We start from the raw sequence: 23,115 nt of genomic DNA on the forward strand, positions 1-23,115 counted from the left end.
GGAATTGCTCATTTTCTTAAGTTTGTTTTCTCTTCTCAATGAATGCTTCTTTTATTATGGCAGAAATAAAATACCACATTTTGGTCACTAAATGGAGCTGAGGAAACACCGAAAATAGACATTGCTTTTTTAACAAGAGAAACAATTTAACAATTGAAGGGGTTGTTAGAAGAAATTAGCAAATAAATGTTACCAATAGTGCTAATTTCCTTTAGTATTCTCTGAAATCCATACATGTTACCTCTTATTACAAACATATATATTTTTCTTATGCTCCTCTGCTGAATAAAGTGCCTATATTAAAAGACTATTCATTCAGAGGAGAAAACACATAGATAATATTTGTTTTAGTCCCATAATGTTTAAAAAATAAAAACTTTTTTAGAAGAATAAGAAGAACGCCTGAAGATACAGAACAAAAAAATCCTGTTTTTTGACAAGGGAACCATGTTAAGATTTGCTAAAGATTGTTTTTGTGGGAAAAACTTTTAAAAACGTTTGTGAAAAAATAAAAAATGATATTGGCTCTATTTGCCCTATGTCTGAATGTGTTTTAGAGATGAATCAAGCATTTGCATTGTGGTTACGTGCACATGTCTCCAATGCAAATTAATGCACTTTACATGTACTAGTACATTGCAGAGCTGTTCATTTAAAATGGCACCTCAATGCAGTAAGTCAAAGTAGATACAATACACAACAATTACAGAAGATAGCCTATAGGTTTATCTATCTATAGTATATTATTATTAATACTCAATATATTTTAACATAAGTTAGCTCCATCTATTACCATTTTTCTTTTTACATTTTTCAGAGTTAGAAAGGATTACAACCTCTTTCAGGTTTATATTATTGTGTACGTCACCACTATGGAGATTATCTTTTCAATTTTTTCTAGTGGCCATTGCCCCTGGATTGAAAGTAAGGCAGGAGCTCATATTTATAGTTATAACTAGAACAGGAATAAAAAGGAAATCTTCCAAGGAGACACTTATTTTGGCAAGCCTCCACTTGTAAGCCTCCAATTATTTGTGGAGGCTTACAAATAAGGTTTTTGAAAGGCTCAAAAGATCAGTTTTACGTAACTAAAATACAAAGTTCAAAGATTTTTTTTATACTTGTTTGTGTTAGAAAACGATAGCAGCACCTTCAAAGTCCCATCAACAATGTTGTATTTTTTGCAGTTTGATATAGCATAAGAGATGTTGTGCTGGATTGTGCAGTCCCAACACGAGTTTTAATTTTAAAATCTGAATTATGTTAAAGTGGTAGTAAACTTAAAGTTTCTACCTACAGGTAGGCTTATAGTAAGTCTTACCTTTAGGTACGGTTAATATATCCTAAACATGTGCCATTTGAAAGATATTCAAATAGGCTCTAGTTGATGACATCACTGCACATTTAATTTATTTTTGAATGCTAAAAGTATTAAATTCCAACAAATAGTGTGTTCCCTGCTTAGTAATATTGCACCCTGGCCATGTAGAAGATTGAAAGTTTAATTCTCCTTGTCCAATGCCAAAATACACTTTTTTCTTGCACATACATACCTTCTACAGATGGGGCTTTTGTTGTTTCCATTTCTCCTAATGAAAAGAAAAAAAATTCTGCTATTAAATGACATAAAAGAGTTGATTTATTAACAAAAATTCACAACGCCATACACCATCTCAATCTGCATGTTCATTCTGTGTGAGATTCGAAATTGCTCGTTTTCTTAAGTTTGTTTTCTCTTCTCAATGAATGCTTCTTTTATTATGGCAGAAATAAAATACCACATTTTGGTCACTAAATGGAGCTGAGGAAACACTGAAAATAGACATTGCTTTTTTAACAAGAGAAACAATTTAACAATTGAAGGGGTTGTTAGAAGAAATTAGCAAATAAATGTTACCAATAGTGCTAATTTCCTTTAGTATTCTCTGAAATCCATACATGTTACCTCTTATTACAAACATGTATATTTTTCTTATGCTCCTCTGCTGAATAAAGTGCCTGTATTAAAAGTCTATTCATTCAGAGGAGAAAACACATAGATAATATTTGTTTTAGTCCCATAATGTTTAAAAAATAAAAACTTTTTTAGAAGAATAAGAAGAAAGCCTGAAGATACAGAACAAAAAAATCCTGTTTTTTGACAAGGGAACCATGTTAAGATTTGCTAAAGATTGTTTTTGTGGGAAAAACTTTTAAAAACGTTTGTGAAAAAATAAAAAATTATATTGGCTCTATTTGCCTTATGTCTGAATGTGTTTTAGAGATGAATCAAGCTTTTGCATTGTGGTTACGTGCACATGTCTCCAATGCAAATTAATGCTCTTTACATGTACAAGTACATTGCAGAGCTCTTCATTTAAAATGGCACCTTAATGCAGTAAGTCAAAGTAGATACAATACACAACAATTACAGAAGATAGCCAATAGGTTTATCTATCTATAGTATATTATTATTAATACTCAATATATTTTAACATAAGTTAGCTCCATCTATTACCATTTTTCTTTTTACATTTTTTCAGAGTTAGAAAGGATTACAACCTCGTTCAGGTTTATATTATTGTCTACATCACCACCATGGAGATTATCTTTTCTATTTTTTCTAGTGGCCATTGCCCCTGGATTGAAAGTAAGGCAGGAGCTCATATTTATAGTTTTAACTAGAACAGGAATAAAAAGGAAATCTTCCAAGGAGACACTTATTTTGGCAAGCCTCCGCTTGTAAGCCTCCAATTATTTGTGGAGGCTTTCAAATAAGGGTTTTGAAAGGCTCAAAAGATCAGGTTTACGTAACTAAAATACAAAGTTCAAAGATTGTATATACTTGTTTGTGTTAGAAAACGATAGCAGCACCTTCATAGGCCCATCAACAATGTTGTATTTTTTGCAGTTTGATATAGCATAAGAGATGTTGTGCTGGATTGTGCAGTCCCAACACAAGTTTTAATTTTAAAATCTGAATTATGTTAAAGTGGTAGTAAACTTAAAGTTTCTACCTACAGGTAAGCTTATAGTAAGTCTTACCTTTTGGTACGGTTAATATATCCTAAACATGTGCCATTTGAAAGATATTCAAATAGCCTCTAGGTGATGACATCACTGCACATTTAATTTATTTTTGAATGCTAAAAGTATTAAATTCCAACAAATAGTTTGTTCCCTGCTTAGTTCTATTGGACCCTGGCCATGTAGAAGATTGATGAAAGTTTAATTCTCCTTGTCCAATGCCAAAATACACTTTTTTCTTGCACATACATACCTTCTACAGATGGGGCTTTTGTTGTTTCCATTTCTCCTAATGAAAAGAAAAAAAAATCTGCTATTAAATGACATAAAAGTGTTGATTTATTAACAAAAATTCACAACGCCATACACCATCTCAATCTGCATGTTCATTCTGTGTGAGTTTCGAAATTGCTCGTTTTCTTAAGTTTGTTTTCTCTTCTCAATGAATGCTTCTTTTATTATGGCAGAAAAAAAATACCACATTTTGGTCACTAAATGGAGCTGAGGAAACACCGAAAATAGACATTGCTTTTTTAACAAGAGAAACAATTTAACAATTGACGGGGTTGTTAGAAGAAATGAGCAAATAAATGTTACCAATAGTGCTAATTTCCTTTAGTATTCTCTGAAATCCATACATGTTACCTCTTATTACAAACATGTATATTTTTCTTATACTCCTCTGCTGAATAAAGTGCCTATATTAAAAGACTATTCATTCAGAGGAGAAAACACATAGATAATATTTGTTTTAGTCCCATAATGTTTAAAAAATAAAAACTTTTTTAGAAGAATAAGAAGAAAGCCTGAAGATACAGAACAAAAAAATCCTGTTTTTTGACAAGGGAACCATGTTAAGATTTGCTAAAGATTGTTTTTGTGGTTAAAACTTTTAAAAACATTTGTGAAAAAATAAAAAATTATATTGGCTCTATTTGCCCTATGTCTGAATGTGTTTTAGAGATGAATCAAGCTTTTGCATTCTGGTTACGTGCACATGTCTCCAATGCAAATTAATGCCCTGTACATGTACTAGTACATTGCAGAGCTCTTCATTTAAAATGGCACCTCAATACAGTAAGTCAAAGTAGATACAATACACAACAATTACAGAAGATAGCCTATAGGTTTATCTATCTATAGTAAATTATAAATACTCAATATATTTTAACATAAGTTAGCTCCATCTATTACCATTTTTCTTTTTACATTTTTTCAGAGTTAGAAAGGATTACAACCTCTTTCAGGTTTATATTATTGTCTACGTCACCACTATGGAGATTATCTTTTCTATTTTTTCTAGTGGCCATTGCCCCTGGATTGAAAGTAAGGCAGGAGCTCATATTTATAGTTATAACTAGAACAGGAATAAAAAGGAAATCTTCCAAGGAGACACTTATTTTGGCAAGCCTCCACTTGTAAGCCTCCAATTATTTGTGGAGGCCTACAAATAAGGTTTTTGAAAGGCTCAAAAGATCAGTTTTACGTAACTAAAATACAAAGTTCAAAGATTGTATATACTTGTTTGTGTTAGAAAACGATAGCAGCACCTTCATAGGCCCATCAACAATGTTGTATTTTTTGCAGTTTGATATAGCATAAGAGATGTTGTGCTGGATTGTGCAGTCCCAACACAAGTTTTAATTTTAAAATCTGAATTATGTTAAAGTGGTAGTAAACTTAAAGTTTCTACCTACAGGTAGGCTTATAGTAAGTCTTACCTTTAGGTACGGTTAATATATCCTAAACATGTGCCATTTGAAAGATATTCAAATAGCCTCTAGGTGATGACATCACTGCACATTTAATTTATTTTTGAATGCTAAAAGTATTACATTCCAACAAATAGTTTGTTCCCTGCTTAGTTCTATTGGACCCTGGCCATGTAGAAGATTGATGAAAGTTTAATTCTCCTTGTCCAATGCCAAAATACACTTTTTTCTTGCACATACATACCTTCTACAGATGGGGCTTTTGTTGTTTCCATTTCTCCTAATGAAAAGAAAAAAAAATCTGCTATTAAATGACATAAAAGTGTTGATTTATTAACAAAAATTCACAACGCCATACACCATCTCAATCTGCATGTTCATTCTGTGTGAGTTTCGAAATTGCTCGTTTTCTTAAGTTTGTTTTCTCTTCTCAATGAATGCTTCTTTTATTATGGCAGAAAAAAAATACCACATTTTGGTCACTAAATGGAGCTGAGGAAACACCGAAAATAGACATTGCTTTTTTAACAAGAGAAACAATTTAACAATTGACGGGGTTGTTAGAAGAAATGAGCAAATAAATGTTACCAATAGTGCTAATTTCCTTTAGTATTCTCTGAAATCCATACATGTTACCTCTTATTACAAACATTTATATTTTTCTTATACTCCTCTGCTGAATAAAGTGCCTGTATTAAAAGACTATTCATTCAGAGGAGAAAACACATAGATAATATTTGTTTTAGTCCCATAATGTTTAAAAAATAAAAACTTTTTTAGAAGAATAAGAAGAAAGCCTGAAGATACAGAACAAAAAAATCCTGTTTTTTGACAAGGGAACCATGTTAAGATTTGCTAAAGATTGTTTTTGTGGGAAAAACTTTTAAAAACGTTTGTGAAAAAAAAAATGATATTGGCTCTATTTGCCCTATGTCTGAATGTGTTTTAGAGATGAATTAAGCTTTTGCATTCTGGTTATGTGCACATGTCTCCAATGCAAATTAATGCCCTTTACATGTACTAGTACATTGCAGAGATCTTCATTTAAAATGGCACCTCAATGCAGTAAGTCAAAGTAGATACAATACACAACAATTACAGAAGATAGCCTATAGGTTTATCTATCTATAGTAAATTATAAATACTCAATATATTTTAACATAAGTTAGCTCCATCTATTACCATTTTTCTTTTTAAATTTTTTCAGAGTTAGAAAGGATTACAACCTCTTTCAGGTTTATATTATTGTCTACGTCACCACTATGGAGATTATATTTTAAATTTTTTCTAGTGGCCATTGCCCCTGGATTGAAAGTAAGGCAGGAGCTCATATTTATAGTTATAACTAGAACAGGAATAAAAAGGAAATCTTCCAAGAAGACACTTATTTTGGCAAGCCTCCACTTGTAAGTCTCCAATTATTTGTGGAGGCTTACAAATAAGGTTTTTGAAAGGCTCAAAAGATCAGTTTTATGTAACTAAAATACAAAGTTCAAACATTTTTTTTATACTTGTTTGTGTTAGAAAACGATAGCAGCACCTTCAAAGTCCCATTAACAATGTTGTATTTTTTGCAGTTTGATATAGCATAAGAGATGTTGTGCTGGATTGTGCAGTCCCAACACAAGTTTTAATTTTAAAATCTGAATTATGTTAAAGTGGTAGTAAACTTAAAGTTTCTACCTACAGGTAGGCTTATAGTAAGTCTTACCTTTAGGTACGGTTAAAATATCCTAAACATGTGCCATTTGAAAGATATTCAAATAGCCTCTAGGTGATGACATCACTGCACATTTAATTTATTTTTGAATGCTAAAAGTATTAAATTCCAACAAATAGTTTGTTCCCTGCTTAGTTCTATTGGACCCTGGCCATGTAGAAGATTGATGAAAGTTTAATTCTCCTTGTCCAATGCCAAAATACACTTTTTTCTTGCACATACATACCTTCTACAGATGGGGCTTTTGTTGTTTCCATTTCTCCTAATGAAAAGAAAAAAAAATCTGCTATTAAATGACATAAAAGTGTTGATTTATTAACAAAAATTCACAACGCCATACACCATCTCAATCTGCATGTTCATTCTGTGTGAGTTTCGAAATTGCTCGTTTTCTTAAGTTTGTTTTCTCTTCTCAATGAATGCTTCTTTTATTATGGCAGAAAAAAAATACCACATTTTGGTCACTAAATGGAGCTGAGGAAACACCGAAAATAGACATTGCTTTTTTAACAAGAGAAACAATTTAACAATTGACGGGGTTGTTAGAAGAAATGAGCAAATAAATGTTACCAATAGTGCTAATTTCCTTTAGTATTCTCTGAAATCCATACATGTTACCTCTTATTACAAACATTTATATTTTTCTTATACTCCTCTGCTGAATAAAGTGCCTGTATTAAAAGACTATTCATTCAGAGGAGAAAACACATAGATAATATTTGTTTTAGTCCCATAATGTTTAAAAAATAAAAACTTTTTTAGAAGAATAAGAAGAAAGCCTGAAGATACAGAACAAAAAAATCCTGTTTTTTGACAAGGGAACCATGTTAAGATTTGCTAAAGATTGTTTTTGTGGGAAAAACTTTTAAAAACGTTTGTGAAAAAAAAAATGATATTGGCTCTATTTGCCCTATGTCTGAATGTGTTTTAGAGATGAATTAAGCTTTTGCATTCTGGTTATGTGCACATGTCTCCAATGCAAATTAATGCCCTTTACATGTACTAGTACATTGCAGAGATCTTCATTTAAAATGGCACCTCAATGCAGTAAGTCAAAGTAGATACAATACACAACAATTACAGAAGATAGCCTATAGGTTTATCTATCTATAGTAAATTATAAATACTCAATATATTTTAACATAAGTTAGCTCCATCTATTACCATTTTTCTTTTTAAATTTTTTCAGAGTTAGAAAGGATTACAACCTCTTTCAGGTTTATATTATTGTCTACGTCACCACTATGGAGATTATATTTTAAATTTTTTCTAGTGGCCATTGCCCCTGGATTGAAAGTAAGGCAGGAGCTCATATTTATAGTTATAACTAGAACAGGAATAAAAAGGAAATCTTCCAAGAAGACACTTATTTTGGCAAGCCTCCACTTGTAAGTCTCCAATTATTTGTGGAGGCTTACAAATAAGGTTTTTGAAAGGCTCAAAAGATCAGTTTTATGTAACTAAAATACAAAGTTCAAACATTTTTTTTATACTTGTTTGTGTTAGAAAACGATAGCAGCACCTTCAAAGTCCCATTAACAATGTTGTATTTTTTGCAGTTTGATATAGCATAAGAGATGTTGTGCTGGATTGTGCAGTCCCAACACAAGTTTTAATTTTAAAATCTGAATTATGTTAAAGTGGTAGTAAACTTAAAGTTTCTACCTACAGGTAGGCTTATAGTAAGTCTTACCTTTAGGTACGGTTAAAATATCCTAAACATGTGCCATTTGAAAGATATTCAAATAGCCTCTAGGTGATGACATCACTGCACATTTAATTTATTTTTGAATGCTAAAAGTATTAAATTCCAACAAATAGTTTGTTCCCTGCTTAGTTACATTGGACCCTGGCCATGTAGAAGATTGATGAAAGTTTAATTCTTCTTGTCCAATGCCAAAATACACTTTTTTCTTGCACATACATACCTTCTACAGATGGGGCTTTTGTTGTTTCCTTTACTCCTATTGAAAAGAAAAAAAATTCTGCTATTAAATGACATAAAAGAGTTGATTTATTAACAAATATTCACAACGCCATACACCATCTCAATCTGCATGTTCATTCTGTGTGAGTTTCGGAATTGCTCATTTTCTTAAGTTTGTTTTCTCTTCTCAATGAATGCTTCTTTTATTATGGCAGAAATAAAATACCACATTTTGGACACTAAATGAAGCTGAGGAAACACCGAAAATAGACATTGCTTTTTTAACAAGAGAAACAATTTAACAATTGAAGGGGTTGTTAGAAGAAATTAGCAAATAAATGTTACCAATAGTGCTAATTTCCTTTAGTATTCTCTGAAATCCATACATGTTACCTCTTATTACAAACATGTATATTTTTCTTATACTCCTCTGCTGAATAAAGTGCCTGTATTAAAAGACTATTCATTCAGAGGAGAAAACACATAGATAATATTTGTTTTAGTCCCATAATGTTTAAAAAATAAAAACTTTTTTAGAAGAATAAGAAGAAAGCCTGAAGATACAGAACAAAAAAATCCTGTTTTTTGACAAGGGAACCATGTTAAGATTTGCTAAAGATTGTTTTTGTGGGAAAAACTTTTAAAAACGTTTGTGAAAAAAAAATGATATTGGCTCTATTTGCCCTATGTCTGAATGTGTTTTAGAGATGAATCAAGCTTTTGCATTGTGGTTACGTGCACATGTCTCCAATGCAAATTAATGCCCTTTACATGTACTAGTACATTGCAGAGCTCTTCATTTAAAATGGCACCTCAATGCAGTAAGTCAAAGTAGATACAATACACAACAATTACAGAAGATAGCCTATAGGTTTATCTATCTATAGTATATTATTATTAATACTCAGTATATTTTAACATAAGTTAGCTCCATCTATTACCATTTTTCTTTTTCCATTTTTTCAGAGTTAGAAAGGATTACAACCTCGTTCAGGTTTATATTATTGTCTACATCACCACTATGGAGATTATCTTTTCTATTTTTTCTAGTGGCCATTGCCCCTGGATTGAAAGTAAGGCAGGAGCTCATCTTTATAGTTTTAACTAGAACAGGAATAAAAAGGAAATCTTCAAAGGAGACACTTATTTTGGCAAGCCTCCGCTTGTAAGCCTCCAATTATTTGTGGAGGCTTTCAAATAAGGTTTTTGAAAGGCTCAAAAGATCAGGTTTACGTAACTAAAATACAAAGTTCAAAGATTTTTTTTATACTTGTTTGTGTTAGAAAACGATAGCAGCACCTTCAAAGTCCCATCAACAATGTTGTATTTTTGCAGTTTGATATAGCATAAGAGATGTTGTGCTGGATTGTGCAGTCCCAACACGAGTTTTAATTTTAAAATCTGAATTATGTTAAAGTGGTAGTAAACTTAAAGTTTATAACTACAGGTAGGCTTATAGTAAGTCTTACCTTTAGGTATGGTTAAAATATCCTAAACATGTGCCATTTGAAAGATATTCAAATAGCCTCTAGGTGATGACATCACTGCACATTTAATTTATTTTTGAATGCTAAAAGTATTAAATTCCAACAAATAGTTTGTTCCCTGCTTAGTTACATTGGACCCTGGCCATGTAGAAGATTGATGAAAGTTTAATTCTTCTTGTCCAATGCCAAAATACACTTTTTTCTTGCACATACATACCTTCTACAGATGGGGCTTTTGTTGTTTCCTTTACTCCTATTGAAAAGAAAAAAAATTCTGCTATTAAATGACATAAAAGAGTTGATTTATTAACAAATATTCACAACGCCATACACCATCTCAATCTGCATGTTCATTCTGTGTGAGTTTCGGAATTGCTCATTTTCTTAAGTTTGTTTTCTCTTCTCAATGAATGCTTCTTTTATTATGGCAGAAATAAAATACCACATTTTGGTCACTAAATGGAGCTGAGGAAACACCGAAAATAGACATTGCTTTTTAAACAAGAGAAACAATTTAACAATTGAAGGGGTTGTTAGAAGAAATTAGCAAATAAATGTTACCAATAGTGCTAATTTCCTTTAGTATTCTCTGAAATCCATACATGTTACCTCTTATTACAAACATTTATATTTTTCTTATACTCCTCTGCTGAATAAAGTGCCTATATTAAAAGACTATTCATTCAGAGGAGAAAACACATAGATAATATTTGTTTTAGTCCCATAATGTTTAAAAAATAAAAACTTTTTTAGAAGAATAAGAAGAACGCCTGAAGATACAGAACAAAAAAATCCTGTTTTTTGACAAGGGAACCATGTTAAGATTTGCTAAAGATTGTTTTTGTGGGAAAAACTTTTAAAAACGTTTGTGAAAAAATAAAAAATGATATTGGCTCTATTTGCCCTATGTCTGAATGTGTTTTAGAGATGAATCAAGCATTTGCATTGTGGTTACGTGCACATGTCTCCAATGCAAATTAATGCACTTTACATGTACTAGTACATTGCAGAGCTGTTCATTTAAAATGGCACCTCAATGCAGTAAGTCAAAGTAGATACAATACACAACAATTACAGAAGATAGCCTATAGGTTTATCTATCTATAGTATATTATTATTAATACTCAATATATTTTAACATAAGTTAGCTCCATCTATTACCATTTTTCTTTTTACATTTTTCAGAGTTAGAAAGGATTACAACCTCTTTCAGGTTTATATTATTGTGTACGTCACCACTATGGAGATTATCTTTTCAATTTTTTCTAGTGGCCATTGCCCCTGGATTGAAAGTAAGGCAGGAGCTCATATTTATAGTTATAACTAGAACAGGAATAAAAAGGAAATCTTCCAAGGAGACACTTATTTTGGCAAGCCTCCACTTGTAAGCCTCCAATTATTTGTGGAGGCTTACAAATAAGGTTTTTGAAAGGCTCAAAAGATCAGTTTTACGTAACTAAAATACAAAGTTCAAAGATTTTTTTTATACTTGTTTGTGTTAGAAAACGATAGCAGCACCTTCAAAGTCCCATCAACAATGTTGTATTTTTTGCAGTTTGATATAGCATAAGAGATGTTGTGCTGGATTGTGCAGTCCCAACACGAGTTTTAATTTTAAAATCTGAATTATGTTAAAGTGGTAGTAAACTTAAAGTTTCTACCTACAGGTAGGCTTATAGTAAGTCTTACCTTTAGGTACGGTTAATATATCCTAAACATGTGCCATTTGAAAGATATTCAAATAGGCTCTAGTTGATGACATCACTGCACATTTAATTTATTTTTGAATGCTAAAAGTATTAAATTCCAACAAATAGTGTGTTCCCTGCTTAGTAATATTGCACCCTGGCCATGTAGAAGATTGAAAGTTTAATTCTCCTTGTCCAATGCCAAAATACACTTTTTTCTTGCACATACATACCTTCTACAGATGGGGCTTTTGTTGTTTCCATTTCTCCTAATGAAAAGAAAAAAAAAATCTGCTATTAAATGACATAAAAGTGTTGATTTATTAACAAAAATTCACAACGCCATACACCATCTCAATCTGCATGTTCATTCTGTGTGAGTTTCGAAATTGCTCGTTTTCTTAAGTTTGTTTTCTCTTCTCAATGAATGCTTCTTTTATTATGGCAGAAAAAAAATACCACATTTTGGTCACTAAATGGAGCTGAGGAAACACCGAAAATAGACATTGCTTTTTTAACAAGAGAAACAATTTAACAATTGAAGGGGTTGTTAGAAGAAATTAGCAAATAAATGTTACCAATAGTGCTAATTTCCTTTAGTATTCTCTGAAATCCATACATGTTACCTCTTATTACAAACATGTATATTTTTCTTATACTCCTCTGCTGAATAAAGTGCCTGTATTAAAAGACTATTCATTCAGAGGAGAAAACACATAGATAATATTTGTTTTAGTCCCATAATGTTTAAAAAAATAAAAACTGTTTTAGAAGAATAAGAAGAAAGCCTGAAGATACAGAACCAAAAAATCCTGTTTTTTGACAAGGGAACCATGTTAAGATTTGCTAAAGATTGTTTTTGTGGGAAAAACTTTTAAAAACGTTTGTGAAAAAAAAATGATATTGGCTCTATTTGCCCTATGTCTGAATGTGTTTTAGAGATGAATTAAGCTTTTGCATTCTGGTTATGTGCACATGTCTCCAATGCAAATTAATGCCCTTTACATGTACTAGTACATTGCAGAGCTCTTCATTTAAAATGGCACCTCAATGCAGTAAGTCAAAGTAGATACAATACACAACAATTACAGAAGATAGCCTATAGGTTTATCTATCTATAGTAAATTATAAATACTCAATATATTTTAACATAAGTTAGCTCCATCTATTACCATTTTTCTTTTTACATTTTCTCAGAGTTAGAAAGGATTACAACCTCTTTCAGGTTTATATTATTGTCTACGTCACCACTATGGAGATTATCTTTTCAATTTTTCTAGTGGGCATTGCCCCTGGATTGAAAGTAAGGCAGGAGCTCATATTTATAGTTATAACTAGAACAGGAATAAAAAGGAAATCTTCCAAGGAGACACTTATTTTGGCAAGCCTCCACTTGTAAGCCTCCAATTATTTGTGGAGGCTTACAAATAAGGTTTTTGAAAGGCTCAAAAGATCAGTTTTACGTAACTAAAATACAAAGTTCAAAGATTTTTTTTATACTTGTTTGTGTTAGAAAACGATAGCAGCACCTTCAAAGTACCATCAACAATGTTGTATTTTTTGCAGTTTGATATAGCATAAGAGATGTTGTGCTGGATTGTGCAGTCCCAACACGATTTTTAATTTTAAAATCTGAATTATGTTAAAGTGGTAGTAAACTTAAAGTTTCTACCTACAGGTAGGCTTATAGTAAGTCTTACCTTTAGGTATGGTTAATATATCTTAAACATGTGCCATTTGAAAGATATTCAAATAGGCTCTAGTTGATGACATCACTGCACATTTAATTTATTTTTGAATGCTAAAAGTATTAAATTCCAACAAATAGTGTGTTCCCTGCTTAGTAATATTGCACCCTGGCCATGTAGAAGATTGATGAAAGTTTAATTCTCCTTGTCCAATGCCAAAATACACTTTTTTCTTGCACATACATACCTTCTACAGATGGGGCTTTTGTTGTTTCCATTTCTCCTAATGAAAAGAAAAAAAATTCTGCTATTAAATGACATAAAAGAGTTGATTTATTAACAAAAATTCACAACGCCATACACCATCTCAATCTGCATGTTCATTCTGTGTGAGATTCGAAATTGCTTGTTTTCTTAAGTTTGTTTTCTCTTCTCAATGAATGCTTTTTTTATTATGGCAGAAATAAAATACCACATTTTGGTCACTAAATGGAGCTGAGGAAACACCGAAAATAGACATTGCTTTTTTAACAAGAGAAACAATTTAACAATTGAAGGGGTTGTTAGAAGAAATTAGCAAATAAATGTTACCAATAGTTCTAATTTCCTTTAGTATTCTCTGAAATCCATACATGTTACCTCTTATTACAAACATGTATATTTTTCTTATGCTCCTCTGCTGAATAAAGTGCCTGTATTAAAAGTCTATTCATTCAGAGGAGAAAACACATAGATAATATTTGTTTTAGTCCCATAATGTTTAAAAAATAAAAACTTTTTTAGAAGAATAAGAAGAAAGCCTGAAGATACAGAACAAAAAAATCCTGTTTTTTGACAAGGGAACCATGTTAAGATTTGCTAAAGATTGTTTTTGTGGGAAAAACTTTTAAAAACGTTTGTGAAAAAAAATGATATTGGCTCTATTTGCCCTATGTCTGAATGTGTTTTAGAGATGAATTAAGCTTTTGCATTCTGGTTATGTGCACATGTCTCCAATGCAAATTAATGCCCTTTACATGTACTAGTACATTGCAGAGCTCTTCATTTAAAATGGCACCTCAATGCAGTAAGTCAAAGTAGATACAATACACAACAATTACAGAAGATAGCCTATAGGTTTATCTATCTATAGTAAATTATAAATACTCAATATATTTTAACATAAGTTAGCTCCATCTATTACCATTTTTCTTTTTACATTTTTTCAGAGTTAGAAAGGATTACAACCTCTTTCAGGTTTATATTATTGTCTACGTCACCACTATGGAGATTATCTTTTCAATTTTTCTAGTGGCCATTGCCCCTGGATTGAAAGTAAGGCAGGAGCTCATATTTATAGTTATAACTAGAACAGGAATAAAAAGGAAATCTTCCAAGGAGACACTTATTTTGGCAAGCCTCCACTTGTAAGCCTCCAATTATTTGTGGAGGCTTACAAATAAGGTTTTTGAAAGGCTCAAAAGATCAGTTTTACGTAACTAAAATACAAAGTTCAAAGATTTTTTTTATACTTGTTTGTGTTAGAAAACGATAGCAGCACCTTCAAAGTACCATCAACAATGTTGTATTTTTTGCAGTTTGATATAGCATAAGAGATGTTGTGCTGGATTGTGCAGTCCCAACACGATTTTTAATTTTAAAATCTGAATTATGTTAAAGTGGTAGTAAACTTAAAGTTTCTACCTACAGGTAGGCTTATAGTAAGTCTTACCTTTAGGTATGGTTAATATATCTTAAACATGTGCCATTTGAAAGATATTCAAATAGGCTCTAGTTGATGACATCACTGCACATTTAATTTATTTTTGAATGCTAAAAGTATTAAATTCCAACAAATAGTGTGTTCCCTGCTTAGTAATATTGCACCCTGGCCATGTAGAAGATTGATGAAAGTTTAATTCTCCTTGTCCAATGCCAAAATACACTTTTTTCTTGCACATACATACCTTCTACAGATGGGGCTTTTGTTGTTTCCATTTCTCCTAATGAAAAGAAAAAAAATTCTGCTATTAAATGACATAAAAGAGTTGATTTATTAACAAAAATTCACAACGCCATACACCATCTCAATCTGCATGTTCATTCTGTGTGAGATTCGAAATTGCTTGTTTTCTTAAGTTTGTTTTCTCTTCTCAATGAATGCTTTTTTTATTATGGCAGAAATAAAATACCACATTTTGGTCACTAAATGGAGCTGAGGAAACACCGAAAATAGACATTGCTTTTTTAACAAGAGAAACAATTTAACAATTGAAGGGGTTGTTAGAAGAAATTAGCAAATAAATGTTACCAATAGTTCTAATTTCCTTTAGTATTCTCTGAAATCCATACATGTTACCTCTTATTACAAACATGTATATTTTTCTTATGCTCCTCTGCTGAATAAAGTGCCTGTATTAAAAGTCTATTCATTCAGAGGAGAAAACACATAGATAATATTTGTTTTAGTCCCATAATGTTTAAAAAATAAAAACTTTTTTAGAAGAATAAGAAGAAAGCCTGAAGATACAGAACAAAAAAATCCTGTTTTTTGACAAGGGAACCATGTTAAGATTTGCTAAAGATTGTTTTTGTGGGAAAAACTTTTAAAAACGTTTGTGAAAAAATAAAAAATTATATTGGCTCTATTTGCCCTATGTCTGAATGTGTTTTAGAGATGAATCAAGCTTTTGCATTCTGGTTACGTGCACATGTCTCCAATGCAAATTAATGCCCTGTACATGTACTAGTACATTGCAGAGCTCTTCATTTAAAATGGCACCTCAATACAGTAAGTCAAAGTAGATACAATACACAACAATTACAGAAGATAGCCTATAGGTTTATCTATCTATAGTAAATTATAAATACTCAATATATTTTAACATAAGTTAGCTCCATCTATTACCATTTTTCTTTTTACATTTTTTCAGAGTTAGAAAGGATTACAACCTCTTTCAGGTTTATATTATTGTCTACGTCACCACTATGGAGATTATCTTTTCTATTTTTTCTAGTGGCCATTGCCCCTGGATTGAAAGTAAGGCAGGAGCTCATATTTATAGTTATAACTAGAACAGGAATAAAAAGGAAATCTTCCAAGGAGACACTTATTTTGGCAAGCCTCCACTTGTAAGCCTCCAATTATTTGTGGAGGCCTACAAATAAGGTTTTTGAAAGGCTCAAAAGATCAGTTTTACATAACTAAAATACAAAGTTCAAAGATTGTATATACTTGTTTGTGTTAGAAAACGATAGCAGCACCTTCAAAGTCCCATCAACAATGTTGTATTTTTTGCAGTTTGATATAGCATAAGAGATGTTGTGCTGGATTGTGCAGTCCCAACACAAGTTTTAATTTTAAAATTTGAATTATGTTAAAGTGGTAGTAAACTTAAAGTTTATACCTACAGGTAGGCTTATAGTAAGTCTTACCTTTAGGTACGGTTAATATATCCTAAACATGTGCCATTTGAAAGATATTCAAATAGCCTCTAGGTGATGACATCACTGCACATTTAATTTATTTTTGAATGCTAAAAGTATTAAATTCCAACAAATAGTTTGTTCCCTGCTTAGTTCTATTGGACCCTGGCCATGTAGAAGATTGATGAAAGTTTAATTCTCCTTGTCCAATGCCAAAATACACTTTTTTCTTGCACATACATACCTTCTACAGATGGGGCTTTTGTTGTTTCCTTTACTCCTATTGAAAAGAAAAAAAAATCTGCTATTAAATGACATAAAAGAGTTGATTTATTAACAAATATTCACAACGCCATACACCATCTCAATCTGCATGTTCATTCTGTGTGAGTTTCGGAATTGCTCATTTTCTTAAGTTTGTTTTCTCTTCTCAATGAATGCTTCTTTTATTATGGCAGAAATAAAATACCACATTTTGGTCACTAAATGGAGCTGAGGAAACACCGGATATAGACATTGCTTTTTTAACAAGAGAAACAATTTAACAATTGAAGGGGTTGTTAGAAGAAATTAGCAAATAAATGTTACCAATAGTGCTAATTTCCTTTAGTATTCTCTGAAATCCATACATGTTACCTCTTATTACAAACATGTATATTTTTCTTATACTACTCTCCTGAATAAAGTGCCTGTATTAAAAGACTATTCATTCAGAGGAGAAAACACATAGATAATATTTGTTTTAGTCCCATAATGTTTAAAAAAATAAAAACTTTTTTAGAAGAATAAGAAGAAAGCCTGAAGATACAGAACCAAAAAATCCTGTTTTTTGACAAGGGAACCATGTTAAGATTTGCTAAAGATTGTTTTTGTGGGAAAAACTTTTAAAAACGTTTGTGAAAAAAAAATGATATTGGCTCTATTTGCCCTATGTCTGAATGTGTTTTAGAGATGAATTAAGCTTTTGCATTCTGGTTATGTGCACATGTCTCCAATGCAAATTAATGCCCTTTACATGTACTAGTACATTGCAGAGCTCTTCATTTAAAATGGCACCTCAATGCAGTAAGTCAAAGTAGATACAATACACAACAATTACAGAAGATAGCCTATAGGTTTATCTATCTATAGTAAATTATAAATACTCAATATATTTTAACATAAGTTAGCTCCATCTATTACCATTTTTCTTTTTACATTTTTTCAGAGTTAGAAAGGATTACAACCTCTTTCAGGTTTATATTATTGTCTACGTCACCACTATGGAGATTATCTTTTCTATTTTTTCTAGTGGCCATTGCCCCTGGATTGAAAGTAAGGCAGGAGCTCATATTTATAGTTATAACTAGAACAGGAATAAAAAGGAAATCTTCCAAGGAGACACTTATTTTGGCAAGCCTCCACTTGTAAGCCTCCAATTATTTGTGGAGGCTTACAAATAAGGTTTTTGAAAGGCTCAAAAGATCAGTTTTACATAACTAAAATACAAAGTTCAAAGATTTTTTTTATACTTGTTTGTGTTAGAAAACGATAGCAGCACCTTCAAAGTCCCATCAACAATGTTGTATTTTTTGCAGTTTGATATAGCATAAGAGATGTTGTGCTGGATTGTGCAGTCCCAACACGATTTTTAATTTTAAAATCTGAATTATGTTAAAGTGGTAGTAAACTTAAAGTTTCTACCTACAGGTAGGCTTATAGTAAGGCCTCGTACACACGACAGAGATTCTCGGCAGAATTCGCCGAGAAACTCGGTCAAAACCCGGATTCTGCCGAGAATCTCTGTCGTCTGTACAGTTTTGGCTCGATGGAGCCGCCGAGGAGCTCGACGAGAAAATAGAGAACATGTTCTCTATTTTCTCGTTGGCCGCGTTGTTCTATAGGAGAAGGCGGCCCGCCGAGCTCTTCGGCGGCTTCATCCCAAAACGAGACGAGGAACTCGACGTGCCAAGCACGTCGAGTTTCTCTGTCGTGTGTACGAGGCCTAAGTCTTACCTTTAGGTATGGTTAATATATCTTAAACATGTGCCATTTGAAAGATATTCAAATAGGCTCTAGTTGATGACATCACTGCACATTTAATTTATTTTTGAATGCTAAAAGTATTAAATTCCAACAAATAGTGTGTTCCCTGCTTAGTAATATTGCACCCTGGCCATGTAGAAGATTGATGAAAGTTTAATTCTCCTTGTCCAATGCCAAAATACACTTTTTTCTTGCACATACATACCTTCTACAGATGGGGCTTTTGTTGTTTCCATTTCTCCTAATGAAAAGAAAAACAAATTCTGCTATTAAATGACATAAAAGAGTTGATTTATTAACAAAAATTCACAACGCCATACACCATCTCAATCTGCATGTTCATTCTGTGTGAGATTCGAAATTGCTCGTTTTCTTAAGTTTGTTTTCTCTTCTCAATGAATGCTTCTTTTATTATGGCAGAAATAAAATACCACATTTTGGTCACTAAATGGAGCTGAGGAAACACCGAAAATAGACATTGCTTTTTTAACAAGAGAAACAATTTAACAATTGAAGGGGTTGTTAGAAGAAATTAGCAAATAAATGTTACCAATAGTTCTAATTTCCTTTAGTATTCTCTGAAATCCATACATGTTACCTCTTATTACAAACATGTATATTTTTCTTATGCTCCTCTGCTGAATAAAGTGCCTGTATTAAAAGTCTATTCATTCAGAGGAGAAAACACATAGATAATATTTGTTTTAGTCCCATAATGTTTAAAAAATAAAAACTTTTTTAGAAGAATAAGAAGAAAGCCTGAAGATACAGAACAAAAAAATCCTGTTTTTTGACAAGGGAACCATGTTAAGATTTGCTAAAGATTGTTTTTGTGGGAAAAACTTTTAAAAACGTTTGTGAAAAAATAAAAAATTATATTGGCTCTATTTGCCCTATGTCTGAATGTGTTTTAGAGATGAATCAAGCTTTTGCATTCTGGTTACGTGCACATGTCTCCAATGCAAATTAATGCCCTGTACATGTACTAGTACATTGCAGAGCTCTTCATTTAAAATGGCACCTCAATACAGTAAGTCAAAGTAGATACAATACACAACAATTACAGAAGATAGCCTATAGGTTTATCTATCTATAGTAAATTATAAATACTCAATATATTTTAACATAAGTTAGCTCCATCTATTACCATTTTTCTTTTTACATTTTTTCAGAGTTAGAAAGGATTACAACCTCTTTCAGGTTTATATTATTGTCTACGTCACCACTATGGAGATTATCTTTTCTATTTTTTCTAGTGGCCATTGCCCCTGGATTGAAAGTAAGGCAGGAGCTCATATTTATAGTTATAACTAGAACAGGAATAAAAAGGAAATCTTCCAAGGAGACACTTATTTTGGCAAGCCTCCACTTGTAAGCCTCCAATTATTTGTGGAGGCTTACAAATAAGGTTTTTGAAAGGCTCAAAAGATCAGTTTTACGTAACTAAAATACAAAGTTCAAAGATTTTTTTTATACTTGTTTGTGTTAGAAAACGATAGCAGCACCTTCAAAGTCCCATCAACAATGTTGTATTTTTTGCAGTTTGATATAGCATAAGAGATGTTGTGCTGGATTGTGCAGTCCCAACACGAGTTTTAATTTTAAAATCTGAATTATGTTAAAGTGGTAGTAAACTTAAAGTTTCTACCTACAGGTAGGCTTATAGTAAGTCTTACCTTTAGGTACGGTTAATATATCCTAAACATGTGCCATTTGAAAGATATTCAAATAGCCTCTAGGTGATGACATCACTGCACATTTAATTTATTTTTGAATGCTAAAAGTATTAAATTCCAACAAATAGTTTGTTCCCTGCTTAGTTCTATTGGACCCTGGCCATGTAGAAGATTGATGAAAGTTTAATTCTCCTTGTCCCATGCCAAAATACACTTTTTTCTTGCACATACATACCTTCTACAGATGGGGCTTTTGTTGTTTCCTTTACTCCTATTGAAAAGAAAAAAAAATTCTGCTATTAAATGACATAAAAGAGTTGATTTATTAACAAATATTCACAACGCCATACACCATCTCAATCTGCATGTTCATTCTGTGTGAGTTTCAGAATTGCTCATTTTCTTAAGTTTGTTTTCTCTTCTCAATGAATGCTTCTTTTATTATGGCAGAAATAAAATACCACATTTTGGTCACTAAATGGAGCTGAGGAAACACCGAAAATAGACATTGCTTTTTTAACAAGAGAAACAATTTAACAATTGAAGGGGTTGTTAGAAGAAATTAGCAAATAAATGTTACCAATAGTGCTAATTTCCTTTAGTATTCTCTGAAATCCATACATGTTACCTCTTATTACAAACATGTATATTTTTCTTATACTCCTCTGCTGAATAAAGTGCCTGTATTAAAAGACTATTCATTCAGAGGAGAAAACACATAGATAATATTTGTTTTAGTCCCATAATGTTTAAAAAAATAAAAACTTTTTTAGAAGAATAAGAAGAAAGCCTGAAGATACAGAACCAAAAAATCCTGTTTTTTGACAAGGGAACCATGTTAAGATTTGCTAAAGATTGTTTTTGTGGGAAAAACTTTTAAAAACGTTTGTGAAAAAAAAATGATATTGGCTCTATTTGCCCTATGTCTGAATGTGTTTTAGAGATGAATTAAGCTTTTGCATTCTGGTTATGTGCACATGTCTCCAATGCAAATTAATGCCCTTTACATGTACTAGTACATTGCAGAGCTCTTCATTTAAAATGGCACCTCAATGCAGTAAGTCAAAGTAGATACAATACACAACAATTACAGAAGATAGCCTATAGGTTTATCTATCTATAGTAAATTATAAATACTCAATATATTTTAACATAAGTTAACTCCATCTATTTCCATTTTTCTTTTTACATGTTTTCAGAGTTAGAAAGGATTACAACCTCTTTCAGGTTTATATTATTGTCTACGTCACCACTATGGAGATTATCTTTTCAATTTTTTCTAGTGGCCATTGCCCCTGGATTGAAAGTAAGGCAGGAGCTCATATTTATAGTTATAACTAGAACAGGAATAAAAAGGAAATCTTCCAAGGAGACACTTATTTTGGCAAGCCTCCACTTGTAAGCCTCCAATTATTTGTGGAGGCTTACAAATAAGGTTTTTGAAAGGCTCAAAAGATCAGTTTTACGTAACTAAAATACAAAGTTCAAAGATTTTTTTTATACTTGTTTGTGTTAGAAAACGATAGCAGCACCTTCAAAGTCCCATCAACAATGTTGTATTTTTTGCAGTTTGATATAGCATAAGAGATGTTGTGCTGGATTGTGCAGTCCCAACACGATTTTTAATTTTAAAATCTGAATTATGTTAAAGTGGTAGTAAACTTAAAGTTTCTACCTACAGGTAGGCTTATAGTAAGTCTTACCTTTAGGTATGGTTAATATATCTTAAACATGTGCCATTTGAAAGATATTCAAATAGGCTCTAGTTGATGACATCACTGCACATTTAATTTATTTTTGAATGCTAAAAGTATTAAATTCCAACAAATAGTGTGTTCCCTGCTTAGTAATATTGCACCCTGGCCATGTAGAAGATTGATGAAAGTTTAATTCTCCTTGTCCAATGCCAAAATACACTTTTTTCTTGCACATACATACCTTCTACAGATGGGGCTTTTGTTGTTTCCATTTCTCCTAATGAAAAGAAAAAAAATTCTGCTATTAAATGACATAAAAGAGTTGATTTATTAACAAAAATTCACAACGTCATACACCATCTCAATCTGCATGTTCATTCTGTGTGAGTTTCAGAATTGCTCATTTTCTTAAGTTTGTTTTCTCTTCTCAATGAATGCTTCTTTTATTATGGCAGAAATAAAATACCACATTTTGGTCACTAAATGGAGCTGAGGAAACACCGAAAATAGACATTGCTTTTTTAACAAGAGAAACAATTTAACAATTGAAGGGGTTGTTAGAAGAAATTAGCAAATAAATGTTACCAATAGTGCTAATTTCCTTTAGTATTCTCTGAAATCCATACATGTTACCTCTTATTACAAACATGTATATTTTTCTTATGCTCCTCTGCTGAATAAAGTGCCTGTATTAAAAGTCTATTCATTCAGAGGAGAAAACACATAGATAATATTTGTTTTAGTCCCATAATGTTTAAAAAATAAAAACTTTTTTAGAAGACCCTGGCCATGTAGAAGATTGATGAAAGTTTAATTCTCCTTGTCCAATGCCAAAATACACTTTTTTCTTGCACATACATACCTTCTACAGATGGGGCTTTTGTTGTTTCCTTTTCTTCTTCTAAAAAGAAAAAAACAATTCTGCTATTAAATGACATAAAATTGTTGATTTATTTACAATAATTCACAACGCCATACACCAGACCCCAAAAATTAGCCAACAGGCGTTCACCTGACCGCAAACAACTTTGTATTCTGTGGCTGGAGGTACATTAAGCTATTCACCGGATACAAAAGTAAGTGT

General features: G+C 31.7%; 1 protein-coding gene across 50 annotated transcripts in view; it reads right to left on the minus strand.

Moving 5' to 3' along the window:
• The window catches only part of LOC120931788 (mucin-19-like), a 584,870-nt gene that overhangs the window by 266,699 nt on the left and 295,056 nt on the right, over positions 1-23,115 (minus strand). For 39 of the 50 annotated variants that reach the window (XM_040343590.1, XM_040343599.1, XM_040343603.1 and 36 more), the window contains 13 exons: positions 22,894-22,932; positions 22,273-22,308; positions 20,570-20,605; positions 18,864-18,899; positions 16,878-16,913; positions 15,175-15,210; positions 13,476-13,511; positions 11,774-11,809; positions 10,070-10,105; positions 6,665-6,700; positions 4,963-4,998; positions 3,260-3,295; positions 1,554-1,589 (listed from right to left, as the gene is read on the minus strand). In XM_040343590.1, coding sequence (XP_040199524.1) covers positions 1,554-1,589; positions 3,260-3,295; positions 4,963-4,998; positions 6,665-6,700; positions 10,070-10,105; positions 11,774-11,809; positions 13,476-13,511; positions 15,175-15,210; positions 16,878-16,913; positions 18,864-18,899; positions 20,570-20,605; positions 22,273-22,308; positions 22,894-22,932 — 471 coding nt within the window. The remainder of the gene's footprint in view (positions 1-1,553; positions 1,590-3,259; positions 3,296-4,962; positions 4,999-6,664; positions 6,701-10,069; positions 10,106-11,773; positions 11,810-13,475; positions 13,512-15,174; positions 15,211-16,877; positions 16,914-18,863; positions 18,900-20,569; positions 20,606-22,272; positions 22,309-22,893; positions 22,933-23,115) is intronic. The other 11 variants (XM_040343605.1, XM_040343588.1, XM_040343597.1 and 8 more) reach the window with 9 other exon arrangements.

The sequence above is a fragment of the Rana temporaria genome, chromosome 3 (assembly GCF_905171775.1).
Source record: "Rana temporaria chromosome 3, aRanTem1.1, whole genome shotgun sequence".
Taxonomy (NCBI): Eukaryota; Metazoa; Chordata; class Amphibia; order Anura; family Ranidae; genus Rana; species Rana temporaria.